General features: G+C 39.3%; 1 protein-coding gene across 2 annotated transcripts in view; it reads left to right on the top strand.

Moving 5' to 3' along the window:
* Positions 1 to 2,426: 2,426 nt before the first annotated feature.
* Positions 2,427 to 24,144, top strand: part of LOC118565229 (oxysterol-binding protein-related protein 10-like) — a gene marked incomplete at its 3' end in the record, with an annotated part of 85,023 nt that continues 63,305 nt past the window's right edge. Inside the window, 1 exon segment of one of the 2 annotated variants that reach the window (XM_036145340.1) lies at positions 2,427 to 3,162. In XM_036145340.1, coding sequence (XP_036001233.1) covers positions 2,879 to 3,162 — 284 coding nt within the window. 2 annotated transcript variants of the gene reach the window in all.

Raw genomic sequence — 24,144 nt, 5'->3', positions numbered from 1 at the left:
TATATATATATATATATATATATATATATATATATATATATACACATGAACCAAGACATACAGTCAGAAAGAGGGGGTTCACATCAATCCCTCAGAGATTGGGTACAAGAAAAACTGAATGTGAGAACGTCTGACCTAAGAGATAAGATCATGATTAAATTAAGAGCCTGTCAACCCTGATATCGACTTGTGAAGCTCAGGGAAGTGCCTCCACAGGATCTCCTGGATGATGTGAATACAAGACAAAGTACAATTGAATTGAATTCTATTTTATTTATATAGCGCCAATTCATGAAACATGTCATCTCAAGGCACTTTACAAAGTCAAATTCAATCAGATTATACAGATTGGTCAAAATAATTCCTATATAAGGGAACCAGTTGATTGCATCAAAGTCTTGACAAGCAGCATTCATTCCTGGAGAAGCGTAGAGCCACATGGGCGTCTACATTGTCCATGGTTTTGCTGCAATCCCTCATACCGAGCAAGCATGAAGCGACAGTGGAAAGAAAAACTCCCCATTAACAGGAAGGAAAACATCCAGCAGAACCGGGCTCAGCGTGAACGGTCATCTGCCTCGACCGACTGGGGGTTACAGAAGACAGAGCAGAGACACAACAAGAGAGACAAACAAGCACAGAAGCACATATTGATCCAGTAATCTGTTCTACATTAGGTGGTAATAGCCGGTGATCCGTCTTCCCTGGATGATGTCACAGTTAACAGAACAGCAGACCAGGTGTACCTACTATGAAGAAAAAAGAGAGAGAACAAAAAGTTAAAAGCTGAAATGACGACAAGCAATGAAAGACTGGAGAACCGTAGACTCGAGAACAGTAGGAGAACTCAGTAGAGTGAGAAAAATAGGCCCTGATGTCCTCCAATAGCCTAAGCCTATAGTAGCATAACTATAGAGGTAGCTCAGGGTAACATAAGCCACTCTAACTATAAGCTTTATCCTTATAAGCAGGCTGAGAGATGTCGTCGGGATCACTGGACCTGCTTTGGAGTGGTTCTCATCATATCTGACTGGCAGGAGCTTTTCTGTGCATGCAAACCATATCATGTCTGATCCTACCAGCTACTATGTGGACGACCTCAGGGCTCTGTCCCAGGACCTATTTTGTTCCTGATTCATGTGCTCCCTTTAGGCAGGATCATCCAGCAGTTTGAGAATGTCTCACATCACCTGTTTGCGGACGACATTCAGCTCTACTTATCCTTCACCACATCTGAGGCTCACAAATTGAACTCGCTGATCAAATGGTTGTCCCACATAAAGCAGTGGCTAAGTGGCAACAGTCTACAACAAAACTCAGAAAAAACCGAGGGTGCTCATTATTTCCCCAGACAAATCTGTTCCTGGCATCAAACAGCACTTAGGCGACTTAAACCAGGTGACAAAGAAACTGTTAAAAAACAGTTTCTTTCAACTGGGTGACATCACCAAACTCAAAAACCGACCTTGAGATGCTGATTCATGCATTTGTGTCATCATGTTTGAACTATTGCAACAGCCTGTTCACTTGTCTGAACAAAAAGTCCTGGCTCGATTGCAGCCAGTGCAAAATTCTGCGGCAAGGATTTTGACACGTACGAGCAGAAGAGTTCACATAACTCATATCTTCAAAGCTTTACACTGGCTTGCCGTTGTGTAACGCGTAAATTTTAAACTTTTGGACAGGCTCCTTCTTACATCTGTGACTTAATCCTTCTGCTCACACTCTAAGATCTTCTGAAAATAACCTGTTAATGGCCCCTTGAACCCACTTTAGGACGAGGGGATACAGGTCCTTCCAGGCTGTCGCGCCCATATTGGGGAATGCACTACCACTTTACCTGCGCTTGGTGAACTCTGGATTATATATATATATATATATATATATATATAAAAACATTTTCTAAGCAAGCATTTTAGACTCATTATCCCATCTTGTCTATTTATATTCTTTTTTCCTATCACACCTTTTCCTTCCACTCAACTTTCTATGAATGTGGTATACCATCTTGCGATATAATAATCTTCAGAGACACTGAATTTTGGGAAATTGTCTGCAAACATGTATTGATCAAAATGACAAGAAATAAAGGTTGGAAATATTTCACTCTGTGATACGACCTCCTCTTTTTGAGATAAATGGCATTTAAAAAAGTTTTTCACGACATTCTGATTTTCTTAAGGTGTACCTGTAATGTGTGTGTGTGTGTGTGTGTGTGTGTGTGTGTGTGTGTGTGTGTGTGTGTGTGTTGCTGTGTGGGTGCATACATTTTTTCATGAAAAAAAATCGTGATTCTTGAATATGTAAAGAAAGCTCGTATTGTTTTATATTCCTCATGCATTCCCTTCACATGATGCGTTTGCTGACATGCATCTTAACGCGATACCCTGATTAATTTTGATATGGGGTTTTTTTTCTGCTGTGACGAGACACTGCTGTGTTTCGGTGTGAAACGTGACTCATCTCAGGGTTTTCCTGCCTCTTTTTTTTTTTTTTTTTTTTTTGCGTTGTAACATCCGGGGGCAGGTCCACAGAGTGGAGTGGGAGTGTCTGCGCTCTGCTTTCCTTCCCAGCAGGAGAAAGAAAAAAAACAAAAAACGCTGGAGCAGAAAGACTTTGGCACAGCGCTCACTGCTGCAGAGGAGAGCTCGGCTTCAACACACCGAGGATTATGTCAGCTTCCCGTCGCACCGAGGGACGCTTCAACCAGCTGATGAACATCCCCTGCCTCTGCTTCAGCTCAGCGGACTCTCATCGCCCTGTTTACCACATGCTTTGCTGAAATACCTCCACTACAGGCTGCAGCTTCAACTCCATCCCCATCCTCCCCCCCACACCTCACTCTCCTCCTCCAGCTCGCTATCGTCCCGAAGCCAGGATGGACAAGACGCTCTGCAGTCCCGGGACCAACAGAACCAACTCCTCCTCGTCGTCGTCGTCGTCGCCCAGGAAGCCCGCGAGTCGGAGCGGCTCGTACAGCCCCGGCTCCGGCTCGCTGGGAGGCTCAGCTGGAGCAGGAGGCGGCCGGGGGACGGCGCAGGGCAGCGGCGTCAGCGAGCACCACCACCACCACCACCAGCAGCAGCAGCTGCATGCGCGCAGGAGGCAGCTGGAAGGAGTGCTGAGCAAGTACACCAACCTGATCCAAGGCTGGCAGAACAGGTAGGCGCATGGATGGAGCTGGGGGCGGACGCGGAGCGCTGTCGGTCCACGCTCCGTGTTGTTATTTGCGCCGTCCACGTTGCACTTTTTAATCCACCGCGTCACCGTGACCTGGGGGCTGGGCTTTGGAGGAGAGTGGGCGTGAAACGTGCAAACTTTGGGGCTCGGGCGTTTGCGTTACAGGTACATGATTACGCTGCAAAACAGTAAAAAAAAAAAAAAAAGACAACATATTTCTACAAGACTGTGATGTCATTCTGAACTTTTGAAGATCATTGTTTTATTGTAAAAATAACAATGTCGGCTATCGGTGGTTTTGGTAAGGGATTCTATATTTAACACTAAAGCAGCAAAGTTGAAGAAATTGCTAGAAAAAAAGTCCAAAACAACATGATTTCATCCACTTAATTTTATGTTGTTCTGTCTTGTGAGAAGCGCAGTTCCTCTTCTTGAACTAAGTTTGACTGAATACCAGATCACCCTGCAAACTAATCATGAAAGGGACGTCATTTTAGTAATCAGCATTTGTATTATTCGCTTCCAACTAAATAATTTGTAAAAGTAAAGTCCCATAGTCATAATGCGTTATCGTGTCTGTTAAGGTTTGGCTTTTTAAAATAGGTACTAGTGATCTATTATAGTAAGTCATGTGCTTACCATATCCAAACAGCTTTTAGGCAGTTCTGGAACAGCATGAGAGTCTGGCAGAATGACCGTGAGCCGTATTTCAGTTTCCACAATCTCTAAGACTGTTTGTTGTCAGAAATCCTTACTTCCACGTGAAAGCAAGCAATACCCCATGGCAAGTTTTTTCCCCCCCACTTCTGTTTTCCTGACTGCTCTACCACGGTGCTACCACTGTTGGTAGGACATCTGCCATATGATGTTTCATAAAGGTCTACTTAACCTCCTAACCCTATAAACGTAGGAGGTTCTGGTGCCCCCACCATCAGTTTCAATTGTTGGGTTGATTATGAAACCCCATCAGTATTTCATCAGCGAATGAGCAGCATGAGAGGATGCAGGAAATTAGTTTTTTTTTGCACACAATGCTGCACAACAGAAAGCATCCTTTGCAATGATTTTAATGTGGTGCAGAGCTCTGTATGCATCAGTCAACGACTACAGTGTGAAGAAATCATGCACACAAAATCCAAGATCTTTGGGTTACTCATCGATGACTGCTGATTACTAAATATTATCCCTCCAACAAGTTTATGTGTAATTAGGAAGTGTGAGTGACTCTACTAAAGCTGGAAGGCTGCAAATTAGCCCATGGCTACAAGCCTTATGTACTTGGACATTGGCCACCTGTTTGGTTGCAATGTTTAATTGTACTGTCCCTGTCCAAAAAAAAGCAAAAAAAAAAAAAAAAAAAAAAGCCATGGCATCACATTGCAAAAAAAAGGTGATACAACATAGGTGGGAAAGGCGAGTCCCTTTCCTAAAATAAAAAAATAAAAAAACAGTTCCAATGGCTGAAAGTACCATATAATCAAGGAAATATACTTTTACAATGCTATTGCTGATTAATGTGGTGACAATAACCCCTTTTCCATCGCATGGACTTTCAGCCATTACTCTGGATTTTGAAAGCAGTCTGTGTGTTGCAGCACAATTTTACCCGAGTAATTTCAGTTTCCCAGGTCCACATGTTCTGGGATAAAATTTTCTGGTTGGTTATAAGACTTTTAGATTACTCTGGGATAGTTGGGGTGCGGGGTTCAAGAGGATATTTCAAACAGAAGTGACAATGGTGAAGGAGAGCAGCAAAAACTTTGATTAAGGTTAAATCAAAAGTTCAGGCTTCATTTTTAGCCTTTAAATTTAAAGGAGTCCTTATCTGGACTTTTTCATGAACACTTGTGTGTTGGACCTCAGTTGAAACCTTCCAAATCAGGTGTCAAAATCACTTGGTTTTTTTTTTGTGTGGGCAATCGTACAAACCATAAAAACCCACAAAAGCACACTCTCCACCAAGCAAGATTTTGATACTCCTTGCTTTACGTCATTCATGGAAGGACGCTCACGTAAGCCATATCCGCCGCTTCCCTGCAACTCTTTGTATACGTGTGACATTTTGCTCTGGGGTGTTTCGTTAACTTGGGACAAAACCAGGTGGAGATGGTATCAAGCCTCCATTTGGAGAAAGGGCCGATTCCAACAGGGACTCGTCTGCATTGCACTTGTGCTGTTCCTTGTGTAACTTTTTTTTTTACTGGGGTTCTCTCTTATCTGTTTGCTTTGCTCTGACTGCAAGTGTGGAGCTTTTATTACGGCCAGCTGCTGTGTGTGAGTGTGTGTGTGTAAGAGAGAGACAGACAGACCGACCTACAGTCATGGCAGTGGCAATACTGGGAAGAGATGGTAAACAAACCATGGCATATGAACACACGCACACGCAAGTCAAATTGTCGCGAGAAATAAAAAGAGGGATGAAAATGGTCAGAATGAGCTCTATTTAAAACATTTTTCTCCTAAAAATTACTAAACATGAATTTAAAGAGATTTTCAGATGGATAGTATATGTAAAATACTTATGACTCCTTTAAGGTTTTGTCATAGCACCACCCGCTTGACTGGAGGTGTAGTACACTTTTCTTCACAATTTCTCCAGACATCAGGCTGATTTAAATATATTTTTCACAGTCTTTCAGAGCCCTAGAAACAGCACACAAATTGCCCGGGATTCCTTTAGTCGGGTAAAAAATCCTAACCTGACAACAGCCAGCTGTATGTATCGCTCCGCCTAGCTCCACTCACATACATCTGGGACACCGCCATAGGCATTGCCTTTACTGAAGGCTGGGCCTTATCAAAACTCCTTGCATATGATTGGATAAGCCACTTGTCTGTCATCTTTATCAACGTGCTATTTCAACCAGTCACACCGAAGCTAACCCGTGACGCTGATGAGACCGACGCCGGAAAAAAAAAACTTTTTTTTTTTTTTATGTGTTTGCGGCTCTAGTGCAGGGTTTCCCGCAGCGCTATCTTGGCGAGGCGGCCGCGGAAAACGTGTCGTCCACCTCCCCCCCCCCCCCCCCCCCCCCCCGCTCCGCCTCGCATAAGCAAATCCATGCGGGAAACACTGTAGTGGCACACCTTTTATTGACAGTGAGCTGACAGGAAGAGGGGGAAGACAGGCGGCAAAGCGCCGCGGGTCGGAGTCGATCACGGGCCGACCGCGTTGAGGACTAATAGGCCTCCTTATATGGTTAGCGCTAACCGCTAACCGGCCGCTCCGGGGCGCGTCCGCGTACGCGCCCCGGAAAACAAAACTTGCCAAATCCGGTCGGGAGAAGGGCGAAAACATGGTTTCCACCAACAAAAGCCTTCAGAGCTGTTCTCTGATGTTCTTTTAATGAAACAATATCAGATAGATTGGACAACACGGAGGAAATAGCAGCATCAATGCTAACGCTTGCTTCCTCGATGCGAGCCGCCATTGTTGTTGGAATCTCACGGTGGCTTCTCCACTACGTCACATCCATGAAACACCCGCCCTGCGTCCTGATTGGCCAGACCAAAAATTTGGTTGGGGAAATCATTTTCAATGAGCCGTGTCCCAGATGTATGTGAGTGGAGCTAGGCGGAGCGATACATACAGCTGGCTGTTGTCAGGTTAAAAAAATCCAGGAGCGTTCAGGAATGGGCTAATAGTGACCACAATTAACCCACATTTTTCTTACTCTTTTATTTCCTTGCCATTGTTACAATTTCTTTGAGCATCTCAAAACAATCCATCATAAACGGGCACATGTATATTATTACCATGCAGAGTTTGAATGCATGGTTCTTGAGATATGTCCTACCAGCCTATCTAAGCCTTCCTTTGCTTTTGCAATATTACACACAGAGATATTGTGATTTGACAGTGTGGCTCTGGTTAAAACTGAGTTAATTTAAGTTCATAGTTCACCACAAAAATATTTGTACCTAGTTCAGATTCATTCATAAATGTTTTTTTCTTTTTCAAAATATATACAGTATAAATCACAAAGTCTTGTACCAGTAAGCATTGTGACAAAGTGATTGCACGGCAGTATCTCCCTTTTTCTTTGCTCACATCTACTGAATAATGTGTCAAATTCCCAATAAAACACATTTTCTTTATTATTGCCAGAAGCAACTTGAGTCTTTTGTTTTAACGGTGTAACAATAACACTATACAAAACAAAATGCTCCTTCTTCCCATTTAGGACTGTAGAACACACAATTTCATCATCTGATAAGTCAATCTGTCACAAATATTTAGGGTATGTTGTAAAATTCTGCTACGCTGCAGCATTCAAACACCATGTGTACCATGCAGAATTGATGCAACTTCAATGTTGCAGCAGTGGCCCAAATAAAATCTCACTTAATCTCCTGCTGTGCTGTCTACACAAAGAAAGATTCACTCCCCGGTTATACTGGATGCTTGAATCTGAACTTCAATGACTTTCTGATTAATTCAAATAGTCACCTGTTGTAAAAAAAAAAACTTGAGGACACCCACAAAGCCTTGAAATTTAATTTTCAGCTGCTCCTTAGATAACACACACACACACACACAAATTAGATGGTTATATCCCAGTTGAAGTAATGCACCCTGGCCTATGCATACCATAGAAGCTTTGTTTTCTCAAATATTTTCCTTATAACAGTGTGGCAAAGTGGAAAACAGAGTTACAACCGCTAACATTTATGACTTTAATTGTAACCACCCTTAAAGCACCAGGAAACAAAAAAAAAACAAAAATGGTGACCTTCTAATTAAATCCCTATTTTGTTTGTCCAAATGTGGCAGAGACATGTGTCCGTAACAGCATAAAACATCCCTATGTACCGAAACACAGCAGTCAACAAGCTCTTATCTTAAAGAGTAAAAGTTTGATTCTTTATTTGTAAACAGTAGCCAAAGTGTTTGACAAGCTCTATGTAGAACCTTCATTCCTGAATTTAACAAAAATAAGTGGCCATAGTTAAAATGATGTAATCAGATAACCAAATCAAACTCTCAAATATTCATTCACAGTCAAGCACACTAAATTTGGGGAAGATCCATTGATATATCAGAGAGATACAGCCCTGTAAGTTTCTCTTGGGAGTGCCATTGACCCAAATTGTAATATAATCCAATGGAGCTATAGATATGTTGACAAAGATAATTCATATCCAGTTTGAAGCAAATCGGAATATGCATGTGTGATTTAAAGGCAAATATATGCAAACGCCGTGCTATGGAAGTTCGCCGCTTAGCCACTTTCAGGCTGTCAAGCTAGGTGATACTGTTCAGAACAGGATCCAGCATCAACATGTTTTGTTGGATCACACTGTGCTTGAAAGTTGTAGGGGTTTAAAATATGGAAATCAACAGGCGAAACTAGCAACTTCCTGTTTTTAAGTGGGCGGGGCTAAAATAATTTAATCAAATGAGCACATGACTGTAGTGAGAACCTACGTGATATGACTCACAGAAAGTTTGCTGCTGCGACATGGTGTGTTGAAGTGATAACAGTTTTGTCTTTCAAGTCAGATTTTAAGGTTTATATGCTGGAGTAACTAGTGATATGTTAATTGTGATTGTGAGAAGGGCATTCCTCAATTGATGTCAAACTACTAAATTTAGACTCATGCGTCGCGGCCATCTTGTGGTCGTACAAGCAGAGCAGTAATGCTTGAATAGTTTACTTGTATGGGTCAAATAGTGAATAGAGCTGTCCTGAATCTCGCCTAAACAGACAATAATATGACATGATCTTTACAAAACCCAAAGGATTGCAGAGAAAAGTCAGTGTTGCATACAAGCTTTTAACTGAGAGGACTTTACTGCGGAAATCAGACCAAAGAAACCTAAATGTGGTCTCTACATTTCCTCGGTCGTTAAGAGCTAACACTTGAACGTCCAGACCTGAAACCAGAGGCTGCAGCGTCTGTGCAGGTAGGCGTCGTTTATGTGGCTTTTTCTCAGCGGGTTTTAAACATCTTACAATCCACGAGGGCTGATCATGTGAGCTTCAGTGTTGCATTTAGTAAGGTTATTATAAGCGACTTTGGGCTTATTTTTCTTTAAAGTCGCTTGTAACTTTCGTGAGTCGGCAGTTTCTTGGGTTTGTTTTTGAATGTGAAGTCACTTTTTTGGGCTTCGCTTTTTTCCCAGCAGAACTATATTAAAATAAGCTTTTTCACAAAATTAAAGCTATGATGATCTGTAATTTTCACCACAAAAATATATTACTTTTTTGTTACAGTACACAGCTGACTGACAACAACATGTAACAACTCATGGGGCAGCGACAGTCCTAATCAAAATGTGATTAGAGGAAAAAAAAGCTCTTTTTTTAGGATAGGAGGTTAAACTTCAGAAATTGTGTGCCATTAAAATCTTCTGAGGGATTTTAAACTGGCCTTTTATCTGGCTTTGACGTAAAAGAGTTAAAAGACCAGCTTCAACAGTTTTCAAACTTAAAGAAGTTCAGTTGCCGGGTTGTCCCACCACATCCCTCTTACCTTTTCCTGGTCACAGAATGAACTTGACAACAGCATTTTTCTGCATTCATTATACGATACTAAACCAGTATATAGCAAATGTTTTGATATTACATTTTAGAGGCCATCTAGCTTATCGTCATATGCATAAAACTGACTTTCAAAATTGCTTCTGAAGGTCACAGTTAAGTTGGCATGCTTCTCCTTGTATTTGTCCTTATGTTTTGGATTGTTATCTTGTTGAAAACCCATATATGACATATTTTCAGTTCTTTGGTAGACACTACCAGAATTTTGTTCGAGCGCATGATGCCATGTACTCTAACAAGGTTACCGTGACCTTCTTTAATAAAACAGGCCCACAGCATCACAGATCCACTGCCATGCTTCGCAATAAGCGTTTGATGTTTTCCCAGCCTTGCTCACCTGACCAAAGCACGTAATCCCAGTTAAAGTCCCACATGTTTATGTTGGTGATGGTAGGACAAAAAAGGCTTTTTGCTTACATTCCTCCCAAAGAACCAGTTGGGATATTGGTGGTGTCTTGAAACAGTCCTAATACAATGCAAATACCTGTAGCATTATTTTAATTCAGACTTTATTCTAATTATTTCTTAACATTAAATGTTCTACTCGCTTTAGAATTGTCTGTGCTTTAGTTTTATTTCATCATCTTCCTGTAATAATTGCACAAGTCTTTTTTTTTTCCAGAAAAATAATATGACAATAAATTACTAAGATGATTTAGGCAAAAATAATGGAAAAAAAAATGACTTAGGCCATTATTTTTTTAGGAAGGTGACGATTTGGAGGTTGGAAATGAATTGCTAAGTCCACTTGTTTTTTTTTTGCTTGAGGTTAAGTTTGGTCATGATTTGGGGAATTGTGCTTTATAAAAGTAAAAGGCATTGCTTGTGAAAGCCAGAGTTGAGTTGGCATGCTTCTCCTTCTTGTTTTGTGTCCGCTGGTTGACCTCCATCCACTGAGTTTTGCCCTGATTATGTTGAAACGGCTGTGGTTGCTCTGCTGTGTCAGGGACAGCTGGGCTGCTTTCAGAAGGAATTATTTTACCTCTGCTTCAGGCTCAGCTGATGCCAAGGTGGGAGGAAAAGTAGGAGACTATCAGCACAGCCGACCGAAACAGACGGTGGTTAGATTCTGGGCTTGAAGGAATGTACCTAACCTCCACTTTAAAAGCCAGTTCAACTGAACACTTCAAAGAGGGTTAATACTGCAGCGCTTATGAATATTGATCAAAGCATGCCACATATATTACAATAATGTTTCAGAAAATAGTTTTACCTTGTTAAATACAGTGCCTTACAAAGATGTTGAAGCCCCTTGAGATTTTTCTTTACCAAATGGAGATCTTATAAAAACAAAGCCATGCAAAGTTGTAAATTATTTGTAAAAATGTTTTACAAGTAAATATCTGAATGTGAGCATACATTTGTACCCAGCCTGCTGTGTTAATGCTTTGCAGAATCACCTCTTTCTGCAATTAAAGCTCCAACTTGTTTGGGGTTTGTTTGTACCAGATTTGCACATCTACTGACTAATATGTTTGGCCATTCTCCTTATCAAAATAGCTCAAGCTCAGTCAGATTGGATGTAGAGCACACATTATTATCAATATTTAAGTCTTTCCACGGAGTATCTAATGAAATTGGGTCTGGACTTTGACTGGTCCATTCTAATACATTGAATAAGCCTGAGCGCTTTCATCCACATGTTTACTGTCGCTTAAATGGCCTGTGGCAAACGTCTTAGGACTTTCTTCCAACAGTGGATTTTCTTCTTGCAGTTCTTTCATAAATAGATGAAGTCGTCCTCTCGACAGATTCTTTCACTCGGGCTTTGAATCGCTGCAGCTCCTCCAGAGTAACCATAGGCCTCTCGGCTGCTTCCCTTAATAATGCTCATGTTGCCTGGCTTGTTAGTTTAGGTGGACAGCCATGCCCTGTTAGGTTTTACTGCTCTGACCTACTCTCTTTATTTTTAGATGAAAGACTGAACTTTGGCCTCTGAGATGTTCAAAGTCTGGGGTGTTGCTCTGCTATGAACTTCTCCGCAACTTTCTCCCTGACCTGCCTGCTTCTTCCTTGGCCTTAATTGTGCTGTTTGTTCTCTGATGTTCTCTAACAAACCTCTAAGGCCAGAAACAGAACAGCTGGATTTTTCCTGAGATTAAACGACTCAAACATGGACTCTTTTCACTGGTCAGGTTACTGCTGAAGGTAGCTGGTTGCATTGAATTTTATTTTAAGTATCAGAGTAAAGTGAGCTGATTACGAATGTATGCCACACTTTTCAGGTTTTTACTTAGAAAAACTTTTTAAAACCATATATTTGTTTCCATACATTAAAGAAAAGGTTTTATTTGATGTGGACTTTAAGATGATGAAGATGTTTTTGTTGGCCGTTGGTTTGGATAACTTAAAATCGATGAACGAAGACCACTTTACAAGACAAATGCTATTCTCGATAATCAGAAGTGTTCACTTCTTATTGATTTTATATTGTTGCTCTCGAGTAGAATGCACTGCTAAACAGGACAAAACACCACAAGCAATTAGTTTCCTTAACGCGTGTTAAAGGGAAATATTTTATACCATTTTCTTTTTATGATCAGCAGGGCTGAATGGTTAGATCTTCTGGGTTTCTTTAAAGGAACCATGTTCTAATTGTTTTTGTATTTATTATATCTCCAGTTAATGGATAACCCTGGTGAATAATTGGGTAGTATGCCACAAACTGCAGAGGATGCTGCTGTTTTTGATTCTGCCTTCACATTGTCAGCTGTTAAGTGTGTTTTGATGGAGGTTTGGTGTTTTTCTTGTTTTTTTGTTTGCATATTTCTTTGATTATAAGTTGATGTAAAGAACCCGTGTCATCTGTTGACTTAATGAGGACAATTTCCCTGTTGGAACGATAAAGTATTATGTTCTACATATATAATTTTACTTCCACTTTACAGTGGCTCACCACTTTGTATTGGTAGGCTCACATAAAATAAGATGCAATGAAATTTCTGTTCGTAACCTTGGCCATATGTGGGAAAGTTCAAAGGGTATAAATGTTTGCATGGAGCGCATCTTCTATGAAATCTTAATAGATACAATTTTTTACAAAAGGTGTTTCTAAAGCAACAGCTATTTCAATTACTTTATAGCCTTTCTGGGAAGGATGTGCAAAAAAATCTGTACTTAAATGCTACTTACTTGCAACTGGACCAGGACACACATCCATGCCACATCTGAACTGGACAGTTACTATCTTTTAGGTTATAAAGGTGTTAATTTCCTTATCTAGTGAAAGCGGGGTGGCCCGTTGTTGTCTAGGCATTGCTGCAGCTTTCGTAATTAAGCAGAGGATTTCTTTGGAACAGCCGTTGAGATCACAGCATCTCACTGTACTGTAGTGTGACTCATGCAGCATTTATGGGTTCCCTCCCTCGCTGCCTCGTCCAGTTTACGCCGTTCAGACTTTTCATAAGAAGTTCAATGTGAGTTTTTAATTGAAAATCACTGCTCAGGTAGTAGCTTTGAGCAAAACATAACATATCTGAATACTGTGGGGTTTTTTTAAAGTCTGTTTTTAGTGAAGTTTTTGCAGAAGCTTTGACATAAATTATGCAGGATTTCCGTTCTACAGCTTCTGTGTGATTCTTTATTTTTTCTTGCAGTAAAATTAGTTCTTCCTTTCCGACACAATAACTGTGTCCCGTTGTGGCCATGTACTGTAGCAGTGCTGCAGAGGAGAAGGAAGCTGAGGCTTTATGAAACTGTATATGATCTGGGCTTGATGCCAGCGTATGTGAGCGGGGAAGGGTACAGAGAGGTGGAGGGGGGAGAGGAGGAAAAGCTGCACCCTTCTCTGTGAGCTGACAAGGAGATGATGCACTGATCTGCATCTAGATGCACACCCATGGGAGAATACCTGAATAACTTTCTATACCGAACATATGAAACAGACTGTAATATATTCAAATAGTGGTTTATGTCCTGTGAAAATGCATTCATAAACAAACGTACTACCGTTTTGTTTTACTTGACGGGTTATGGCTATTTTAAGGCAAAAGAAGGGATTTAGCAGATGGATTTTCTCTTCTGCGGTGATCCTACCTGTCATGTCTCAATTTCAAAGAGCCCGAAGGCGATGATCTGGCTTTATGGGAAAGATTTATTTCAGTGCATCCACCTGAGCCAGTGCCGTGGCCTCAAAACAAATAACTCTGTGGACACAGCTAGCTATTGCTGCTCGAACCTCCTGGAAATGTCAGCTGAAGCCAAAACTGCAGTCACATCAGGAAAAATCATTCTCTTCAAGTCTCAAAGGCCCCAGTTTACCTCAATACTGCGTAAGGGAGCAAGATTAGTTTTCCCTTTTTATTTATTTGTATATATATATATATATATATATATATATATATATATATATATATATATATATATATATATATATATATATATATGGACGACAAAGATTCAAGTTTTTATTTTGAGCTAGTTGAAATGTAAAATTAGACTTGATAAAACATAACTAATCAAAGCAGTGATGTCATTTTACCTACTACTGGGTTCAACCTGTAAAACTACTACTTCTATTTGTTGCAATGAGCTGTGACCTTAAATGTAATCTAATCTACAGGGAATCAAATTCAGGGAATTATTTTAGTGCAACTACATTAAAAACTATATTTATATCATATTTATTTCCTACTTTGTAATCCAGGACGGGATCACCGGTGGCTTTGAGCATGCATGATACATTTGCAGTGTGGAAATGGCATGGAGCAGGTCTTCTCTCTGCTCTCGTTGCTCTGACTGCAGGTGGGCCTCTCAGGACGAGGGAGCTGTAGCTGTCTGTCTGTGAGACAATGCTGAAGGGAAAGGAACAAACTCACTTGCTGCTGCCTCAATACAGTAACTGGGGAACAGTTGGTGCTTTCACGTGAGGTCAGCAATAACAGAAAAAGTCCCTAGCTTGGCTGCTAGTCGCTTTTTTGGATAAAAAAAAAGTTGCTAGAGGTGTCTGAAAAGCTGCTAAATATGGTGACTAAGTCACTAAGTTGGCAACACTGCTTGAGAGTGTGAAGGAGAAAATATACGAATGAAATATGAAATGAATTAAGTGTCTGTAACAACAGCACACAAACCTTTTACTTAATGGTCATATGAAAGCTCACGTCATGTCAAGACGGCTCTGTGCTTACTTTAAGGTCACTCAACTAAGACAATGACTGTTATGATCTCTGAGTAACATATCTGTAAATAACTGTTTCATAAAACAGCATTCAATGCCAGACGTGGCATCAAAGGTGTTTGTCAAAAATGTTATATGGTGTGTAGAACGATTTAAAATGTAGACAAGTGTCTAGAATCTTCTTTATAAACCCCTGTCTGCATCTCCTTCTGGTAGAGCCAAGACAATGTTTTGATGGGTTGTGTGAATTGTGTGGTAAGACCCTGAACCAAATATATATATATATATATATATATATATATATATATATATATATATATATATATATATATATATATATATATATATATATATATATATATATATATAAATAAATAAATAAATAAATAAATAAATAAATAAATAAATAAATAAATGAGAGAGAGAGAGATGCGGTGTTGGTTTTTCAAGTTTAACTCTTGATGATATTTTAATCCATTTCAAACTTAGATTATGGTTGGTATAAGTGCACAAATATTGTCTGTCTGTAATCTCATATTGCTCATACATTGTTTTAATGTATATGTAAAAAAAAATCAATCACATGTAGAGAAAGCCCTGAATCTAGCTAAAGGAATTGCATACCCCATCACACTATTGCATTTCTGCATTTCTTGGACATACAAACATAAAAGATTTGAAGTAAATGAAGTTCCAGGATCCCATTTCTATGCATTTGACATTGTAGGATAAACATTATGATCTGATCTCCAGCCTTTTATTTAAGGAAAAAAACACTTTGACATTCAAACATCTTTTCCAAGAGTGACCTGGCAGTGACAGCAGCGTAAGACATACATAACCGATAAACCCAAATACACAGACATATAAACCAATGTTTCACATTTCAAGAAAAGAGAGACAGATGAGCAAAATGGCATGGAATTATCACATAGCGTCTGTGCACATCATGCACCACTGCAACATTATTTACTGAAGTACAAAAAAATGGTACACAGTAATGATGCCTGTTGAACTCATGCTAAGCTATGCAGAAGCTCTGTCTGCACCAATATAAGCTAAATGTTTGCAGTGGTTTACACAGTAGCAGAGTTAGACTGTTAGACTATTTGACCACCAACTCATGAGCTGAGTGGGAACTTTCAGCCCAAGATGGTCAGAAGATCATTTGTTACGAAAAAGGGTTAAAATGACAGTAACTGTGCAGGATATGGAACGTAGTTAGTATGCAGGCAACATTACAGTGTTTCCCAATACACGTACAATATAAAGGTAACTTGTAGAGACATCATAAAAAAAGCCTTTAGATCCATCAACATACATTTAAAGGGGACTTATTGTGCAAAATCAAGTTTTTAACCTATAAAATATATTTTTGTTGAGTACTTGGAGTCAGGAATGTAGAAAGTTCAATGTGGTATCTCCAGGAGCTGCCTAAATATTTATAATTGGGCTATATTTTTTAAGCCGTTCAGTTTTCTCTGTTGATATTACTTTTTTAACAATTACGTCACTGTATTTGCTGCAGAACTGCTAAACAAGGCCATGGACTTTATACCCTAAATAAATGAAATCATTGTTTGAACACTGGTCTTTATATTTACTTAGGCATTTTTGTCTGATGTTAAACTCACTGTAAACTGTAAGAAGCACTTGTCTGAACCATTTCATCACTAACCCCCACAGTTAATTATTCACAAATAGAGCACATTTTAACTCATGTTGTCTTTTTTATTATTTTTAACTATATTAAGCTTGGTTGTTTAACCTATTTGTTTATGACGTAATTTGTTGCAGCAGTTGTAGGCTCATGGAATCCTAAACCCATTAGAGGTGAAATGGCAATATCTGGACAATCTATTGGTCTCCAGGTGGTCAGTGTCTAAAGCGATTAACAACTAATATCTAAAAGGGCCTGCAGCATTTAATTATGGAAACACGTGAAGGAGATGAGTCCAGGTTCATTTGGAGTGATTATGCATGTTGGTCACGTTCCAGAGCGCATCATGTAGGGAAACACTCGGCTTCTGCATGCATGGGGGGCCACTTGTGTCATGTGGGAAGCAAACCTGAGTGGAGCTAATTCTGCTCTGCGTGGGTGGACACTGGTTAGCATACAGTGCTGTTGTCTAATGTTGGATGCTTTTCCGGGTGCACACTGCTGTCAGGTTGCTGGTGGCACACTAAATCTATGTGAAAAAACAAATATAGCTGTACTCACAGAAGACTCCTGTAGAAGATTAGTGGTTGTTTTAACTAACCCAAACAGATATTTTCAAATATTATCACGCCAACACCAGTTTATGTAATGCTGTAGGTGACCAAATTACAGAGTAACACCTCCTGTCATACAGCTAGGTTTTTAATTCTGTCCTTAAGTTCAGGTGTTCTTGTATTGATTCCTATGGGGGAAATTTGGGAGTCTTGGGCAGCAAAACTGAAGTAAATTACAAATAAAGTAGTAAAATAATACAAACAACACCAAAAATAGCTCTGTGTAATTAACATTAAGTGAACAAATACTAAGTACTGAATTGGCATAATAAGGTAGGGTCTATAACGAACAGAGGGCTGCAGTAACCAGCCGTCAGGCACTGAGGCTCAGAGATTTTGTAGGTCTGCAATACGACAATGACGACAACACAGGATCTCTGTCCGGGGGTTGGTTTGTTTTGCCTGACCGGCACCTCCGACAGGGCGGGAAAGACGCTTTCGGCTCAGCTCTGCTACGTCAGGACATTGCCAGGATTGGGTAGATCCATCTTGTTGCGCTAAACTTTTTTTACTCCATCATGATACACTGACTTTTTTTATTGGCTTATGATGGGGCTTTGAGGTAGCATCAGAAGCCTGTATTTACAATTACTGCAAATGTCAGTAACAGAACCGGATATATAAGAGCACACGTTTGTTGCAAGAAAATGTGTTCATTTCTGCCTGTAGAATTATCAATATTAATGTTTACAATACCACAGTAGATTATTTGGGTGCAACTTCTATTCAGATATTACATTTCAAGGCCCATTCAGACTCTGAATGCTCAAACCAGATGCATATTTTTTTAGTGGCTTGGATGCCAAAGGTCACAGATGGTTAAAATGTGTAATTATGACAAAAGTATTTGTCAACAAGAGGTCATTTGGAGATCTGCCATATTTCACAGGAGTCAGAACCAAAATAATGGGAAATGTGGTGTAATAATAACATTTTCAGCTATTTATACAATAGTAAATAAATTATACATTAGGTGATTTTTGTTATTTTCACTGTCCTTAAACGTGATAGAATTCTTTAACTACAAAGACAAAATATTTTGCTAGAGAAACCACAATACGGCCATACTATTTGACCTATTTCTTTAAATCTGGCTTGCTTCTTTGTTTCTTTTTTAATGCTGCCAAAACTAAACTTTTGTGTGTGTTAAAGTTACATTTTTGAGGAGAAATGATCACTAATGTTCCAAATATATCTGAGTGTTCAGAAAATTTTATTTGTATGGAGAAAATCCCTCCTTTGTGTTTTGATATTGTGCAAATGTTTATTTTATGACCACCTACTATACCTATTTCTCTCTCTCTCTGCCTTCCTGTCTGGATGGTCATACTTGTTTATACAAACAAAAGAGAAACATTTATTGGTAAAATTATCCAGAGTTGTGCAGTCAGGATGTTAATTTTCCACAGCTAGGGATAAAGGAAAGTTGTGAAGTTGAAGCAGAACAGTTGCTGTATTGTGTTCCTGCCAAGCCTCTGCTTCTTTTGCATAAACATAAAGATGGTTGTGTGTCAGTCAGGATTTACCTGTTGGAGGTTTTGCGGCTGTAATGTAAGCCAGTGTGCAGTTTCAGGACAAACACCATCTCTGCAGGCTTAGTGTGATTATTTGACTCTGGATGTAGTTGAGGCTGATTTGTTCTGCAGAACCGGACTGCGTGCAGCTTTTGATTGTGGACTGTGGCTGGGAGCTGCTTACCAGCGTGACGGTGGTGGAGAGCGAATTAGGAGGCATGGAAAAATATTTGAAATTTAGTTTCAAACCTGCTCTGGTTAATCGGGACTTCTCGTGCATAATCTGGCTTTCCATTGCTGTTTATGAAATGTGAGCTGGTATCCAAACACTTGTGTGCACTTCAAAGAATATAAAACATTTAGAGCTCTCACAATCTTCTTTCCGAACATCTCATCACACGAAATGGGGCTTTGATCATGTAGAGTTGTGGATCCTGAATCTATGCCTTCTTAAGTAGTCGAGAGTATAGGGAGCACACAAAGAGGATGAATCATTCCTATTTTAAATGCACTCAGGACTGCTTCCCTTTGATTAAAGCTGTGAGGTAATGCAGCTCTCCTGTGAGTGTCTGTTGTTGATAAAAGGAAGAATACTTATAGAATTAGGTTAGTGTCCTGGTAATTTCAATGCGAGGTTAGTCTTTTGATGCCCAGCTTGAGGAATTCGGTCCATTAGAGTTTGCTGTGAATGACTTGAAACTGGAAATACAGCAGGAATTTAACAGAACTCAACTTCTCAGCTTTAAGTTATGACTTTATGTTTGCAGGGAGCAGATCGAGCTTTATATATTGTTGGCTGATGTAAAGCAAGCAGGAATTTCTGCATACTCAGGATTTTAGAAATAAATAAACAAATCAGATTAAAGCTTTGTGATATATTCTAGAGTCAAGACTAACAAAAATAACAGATCATTTGTACTAACATCCTGATTGGAAATATTAACCAGATCCTGGTTAAATTTGTTTATTTAGTCACAAGTAAGTGTTAAGTGTAAGCTCAGCAGCTTTGGGAATTTGCTGCCATGGAACATGCAGGTGTGTGTTATATTCACTATATAATGCTAAGAAAGACATCAGCAATCTCCTTAGAGAAGCAATTATTACTGTCCATCATTCTGGAAAAGGGTTTAAGATTAAATACTACCAATTTGCAATTTATTGTAGCACAAACGGAATGATTACTCAAAAGTGGAAAACACTTGAGATTGCTAATATCTCGTTTCTTTGCAGAATTGGACATTGCAGCCAGTTTATCCTTACACCAGACTGGGCCATTTTTGGAGAAACTTCAAAAAACTTAAGAGCTGCAGCTCACTTAAATGTTTGAAAGTTCATCTGAGAGCAGTTAGAAGATAAAAAACTTAACACAAATTGCTTAGAAGTATTGCCAGGAGAGAAAGCTTACTACTCGCATGCCTTGGGTATGGAAATTTGCGTCTCAATAAACCCGAAAACTCTTGGAAAATTGTCCTTTAGTAGATTAGATCAAAGTAGAGATGTTTGGCCATAATGCTCAGTGCCATGTTTGGAGGGGGAAAAAGCAGAACAAATCAACGCAAATATTTCACACCAACAGTCCAGCACAGTGGTGGTGGTGTGATGATGTGGGCTTAGTTTTGCAACTAAGCACCTGAGCATCTGGCAGTCATTGAGTCGACCCTAAACTCCTCTTCTTACCAAAGTGTTCTTGGAAACCATCCACATGTGAGAACATCTGTCTGACTGCTGAAGGAATGGACAATGATCCCAAACACAGCTGCAAATCTAATGCAGAAAGTCCGGAAAAAAAAGTATCAAGGTGTTGTAATGATCCAGTAGTCCAGACACCAAATTTATTTGAGATGCTGCAGTTGGATGTTAAGAATATGTATTATTGTCAGAGAATTGCAATGAAGAGAGGAATTGTTGTAAAGAGTTGAATTGAAATACTTTGTCCACGAAGTCTACACACAGCAATAAACTCAAGAAAACACAAGAGGGGGAAAAACAAAGCATGTTTACAAGATTATATGAGGGTTCCAGGCAGTCCAAGTCATCAACAATAATTTCAAAAACAAACAGCTAAAGGAAAAAAAGACCTCAGGTATGGGTTTGACCTTGCCTTTTGGGCATAAGTCTTTCCTGGTAGTACTGTAGAAGCCTGAGCTCAGTGTGCAATAATGCAGAGGGTTTTTAAGGATTGATGTTGCCCTCTAAGTGACTTTTACTCTGAAGGTCTGATTAAGGTAATTCAAATCAGTACCAGCTGTCTTTGTACAGACCTTAGCCACACTCATCAACCTCTGTATTTGTTGAGCTGAGTTTACCAAACCAGCACACTTATTATGTCTTCTCTATAATCACACAGGCCCTAATCTGAGTTTTAGCATCTATAGAAAAATACCATATATTATGGACATTGATGGGAAAATGTCCATTAGACTAAACATATAGTATCATGGACTATAGTATATATAATCAAGCTCCATCATATATCAGAGCTCTGATTACCCTGTATATTCCTAACAGAGCACTTCGCTCTCAGACTGCAGGTCTGCTGGTGGTTCCTAGAGTCTCTAAAAGTAGAATGGGAGGCAGATCCTTTAGCCATCAGGCTCCTCTCCTGTGGAACCAACTCCCAGTTTTGGTCCGTGAGGCAGACACCCTGTTTACTTTTAAGACTAATCTTAAAACTTTCCTTTTTGACAAAGCTTATAGTTAGAGTGGCTCATGTTACCCTGAGCTACCTCTATAGTTATGCTGCTATAGGCTTACGCTACTGGAGGACATCAGGGCCTATTATTCTCACTCTACTGAGTTCTTCTGTTCTCCAATTTGCATTTTGTTGTTATTTCAACATTGAACTTTTTGTTCTCTGTAATTGTTCTCTTCATAGTAGGTACAGCTGGTCTGGCGTTCTGTTAGCTGTGACATCGTCCAAGGGAGGCAGATCATCCGCTATTACCATGTAACCTAGAAAGGATGCCTGAATCAATATGCAGTTTTGTGCTTTTTTGTGCTCTGTCTTCTCTAACCCCCAGTCGGTCAAGGTAGATGACCGTTCACACTGAGCCTGGTTCTGGTTCTGCTGAAGGTTTTCCTCCCCGATAAAGGGAAGATTTCCTCTCCACTGTCACTTCATGCATGCTCAGTATGAGGGATTGCTGCAAAGCCATGGACAATGCAGACGACTGTCCACTGTGGCTCTACGCATTTTCAGGAGGAGTGAATGCTGCTTGTCATGACTTGATGCAATCTACTGTGTTTTCTAAGATAGAAAACTTTTTGACTAATCTGTCTGTATGATAAGATAACATTTGATTTTGTAAAGTGCCTTGAGATGACATGTGCTGTGAATTGACACTATATAAATACAATTTTATTGAACTTAATAAAATCAAACTGAATAGTATCCTGCTAAATATCAGGTCGTGACCAGAGCTTCAGGGTTCATGGGGTAGGACTTTTATAAGTATTTTTGCTCTCCTGAGGCGTAAAAGTACTTCAAAATCCAATAACTTCAGATACATCTTATAAACTTAGTCATGTTAATGTAAAAACAGTTTTTGGTATTATGTAAGCAGCAGTAACAGTTGTAGTCATTAACATTTAAAATAAAATTAGATTGATACCATACTTTCCAACTCTATGAAACTGGAAAACTGTGTTTTTATCCAAGGCTGTCTATGTTGTCACACTTTAGTAGCTGCCACGTTTTATTTTTTCTAAATTTTTCTTAGAGATGAAGACTCCATTATTCCAGAAACCTGTTAAATCCTTTGCAGGTAGGATTAGTGATTTCAAAGTGTACCAAAAACAATTTCCATCACACCGTGTCTGTTTTAGTCCTTTTAACGCTTTAGCATGACAAAAGGTTTCTCTGGCGGTGCAGGGATGCCACTCTAACACCTGTTGCTGAGCACAGCTGGCAAATGGAAAGGCAAGTCTGCCTGTTTTTGAAATATTTTCAGTTGCCAAAACTATATGTAGTCAAGGTGTGGAAACTAAAGGAGTGCTACCCATCACTCATATAAACTTAATGTTGTTAAAACTACAGCTGGCAAGCTTAGAACAGCATGTTGGATGAACATCTGACTGCAGAATGGCTACTCCCACAGATAGCCTGACTAATAAGGCCAGTATTTGCTTTTTATATTGGTGTTACTCTATGAAGAGCAGGACAGCAAAAAGGGATCATATTTGGCACAAAAAACACTTGAAAACTACTAATAATTTAGCTAAATTTGTTTACATGTTTTATTTTAAATCTGTATTATGACTTTGAAACAACGATATTGTCACTCCAGGTTATCATTCTGACAATCTTATACAGCCCATCCCGATTAATTTGTCTGGTATGAATACATCTACCTTAAATATAGAATTTGAAATTCACTTCAACATGTTTTGTAAAATTGACTTTGAGAGGTACTTGAAACTCATAACATAGATCACTGTTGCCCATAAGACAAAGTGGTGCATGTCATAAATGGGTAATTTATTCAATAAATGATCTCGGGCAACTTAAGCGTTCATTACTTGCGCAGACTAGAAAAGGTAGATATTTGAAGGAAATGTGAGGATGCTGAGAAAAAAAACACGCATTTGTCAACTCTAAACCAAACCTGAGTTGAGAGGCAGCGATTGTCTGCTTCATTTCTAATGTGGGACGCTCATATGTTCCATGTTTTATGGCTGTGTATTTCTGGAAGAAATTAATGAATAACACTGAAACCAGCAACTCATCACACCAAAAGATGATAAAATAATGATTATTCAAACATTTTCTGACAGTCTCTTTACTACTGAACAAGATACTGCCCTCTAACAACGAAGGTGATTCACTTCCTCGCTCTTTTTGTTGTCCCCACAAGCACTTTTTGAGAGTTAACCACCAAACAAGCAGCGAGATGCAATTCTGCTGACGAGCCTTTCCTTGCAGCATTGATGGGATTGCATTAGGAAATAACAGTGATACTGTTAATGAGAACAAATGGGCTGACTAAGCTTTTTATACAGTCTAATTATTGTTGTGATTTATTGGAATAATGGGAAAACCAAATAAGCTTCTTTTAATGCAAATGTTAAATGATTTCAATTGAAACTAAATGCAGTTTTCATGAAATATTCATTTTTGTCCTTGGCATAAGCTAGTATTAGATTCTGCTGTTAAAATAGCTATGAGCAGAAATACAAAGATTTCTCTCTATTACTGTTAAATTGAAAAATTACAAGAAAATGTGTAACACTGTATATTTCAATTTTGGTCAAAAACAGAGGAGGAATATCTACTTATCTACTAACAAATATCTCATAAACCAAAAATATCAGTTGAGTCAATTGTTAAGCATTTTCCTTCGTGAAGCAACTTTGAGAGCTTTACAGGCTGATGGTAGCTTATTTAACTGGGTTTAAAGCCCAATGAGCCTGAAGTAAGAGTCAGATAAGAATTTTCTTTATTGTCATTATGCAAACACAGGAGCCTATATTAAAAATTTAATTTTGGGGCATCGCAGCATAAAGGAGTAAATAATTC

The sequence above is a fragment of the Fundulus heteroclitus genome, chromosome 13, assembly GCF_011125445.2.
Source record: "Fundulus heteroclitus isolate FHET01 chromosome 13, MU-UCD_Fhet_4.1, whole genome shotgun sequence".
NCBI lineage: Eukaryota > Metazoa > Chordata > Actinopteri > Cyprinodontiformes > Fundulidae > Fundulus > Fundulus heteroclitus.
This window is presented reverse-complemented; position numbering and strand designations above follow the sequence as displayed.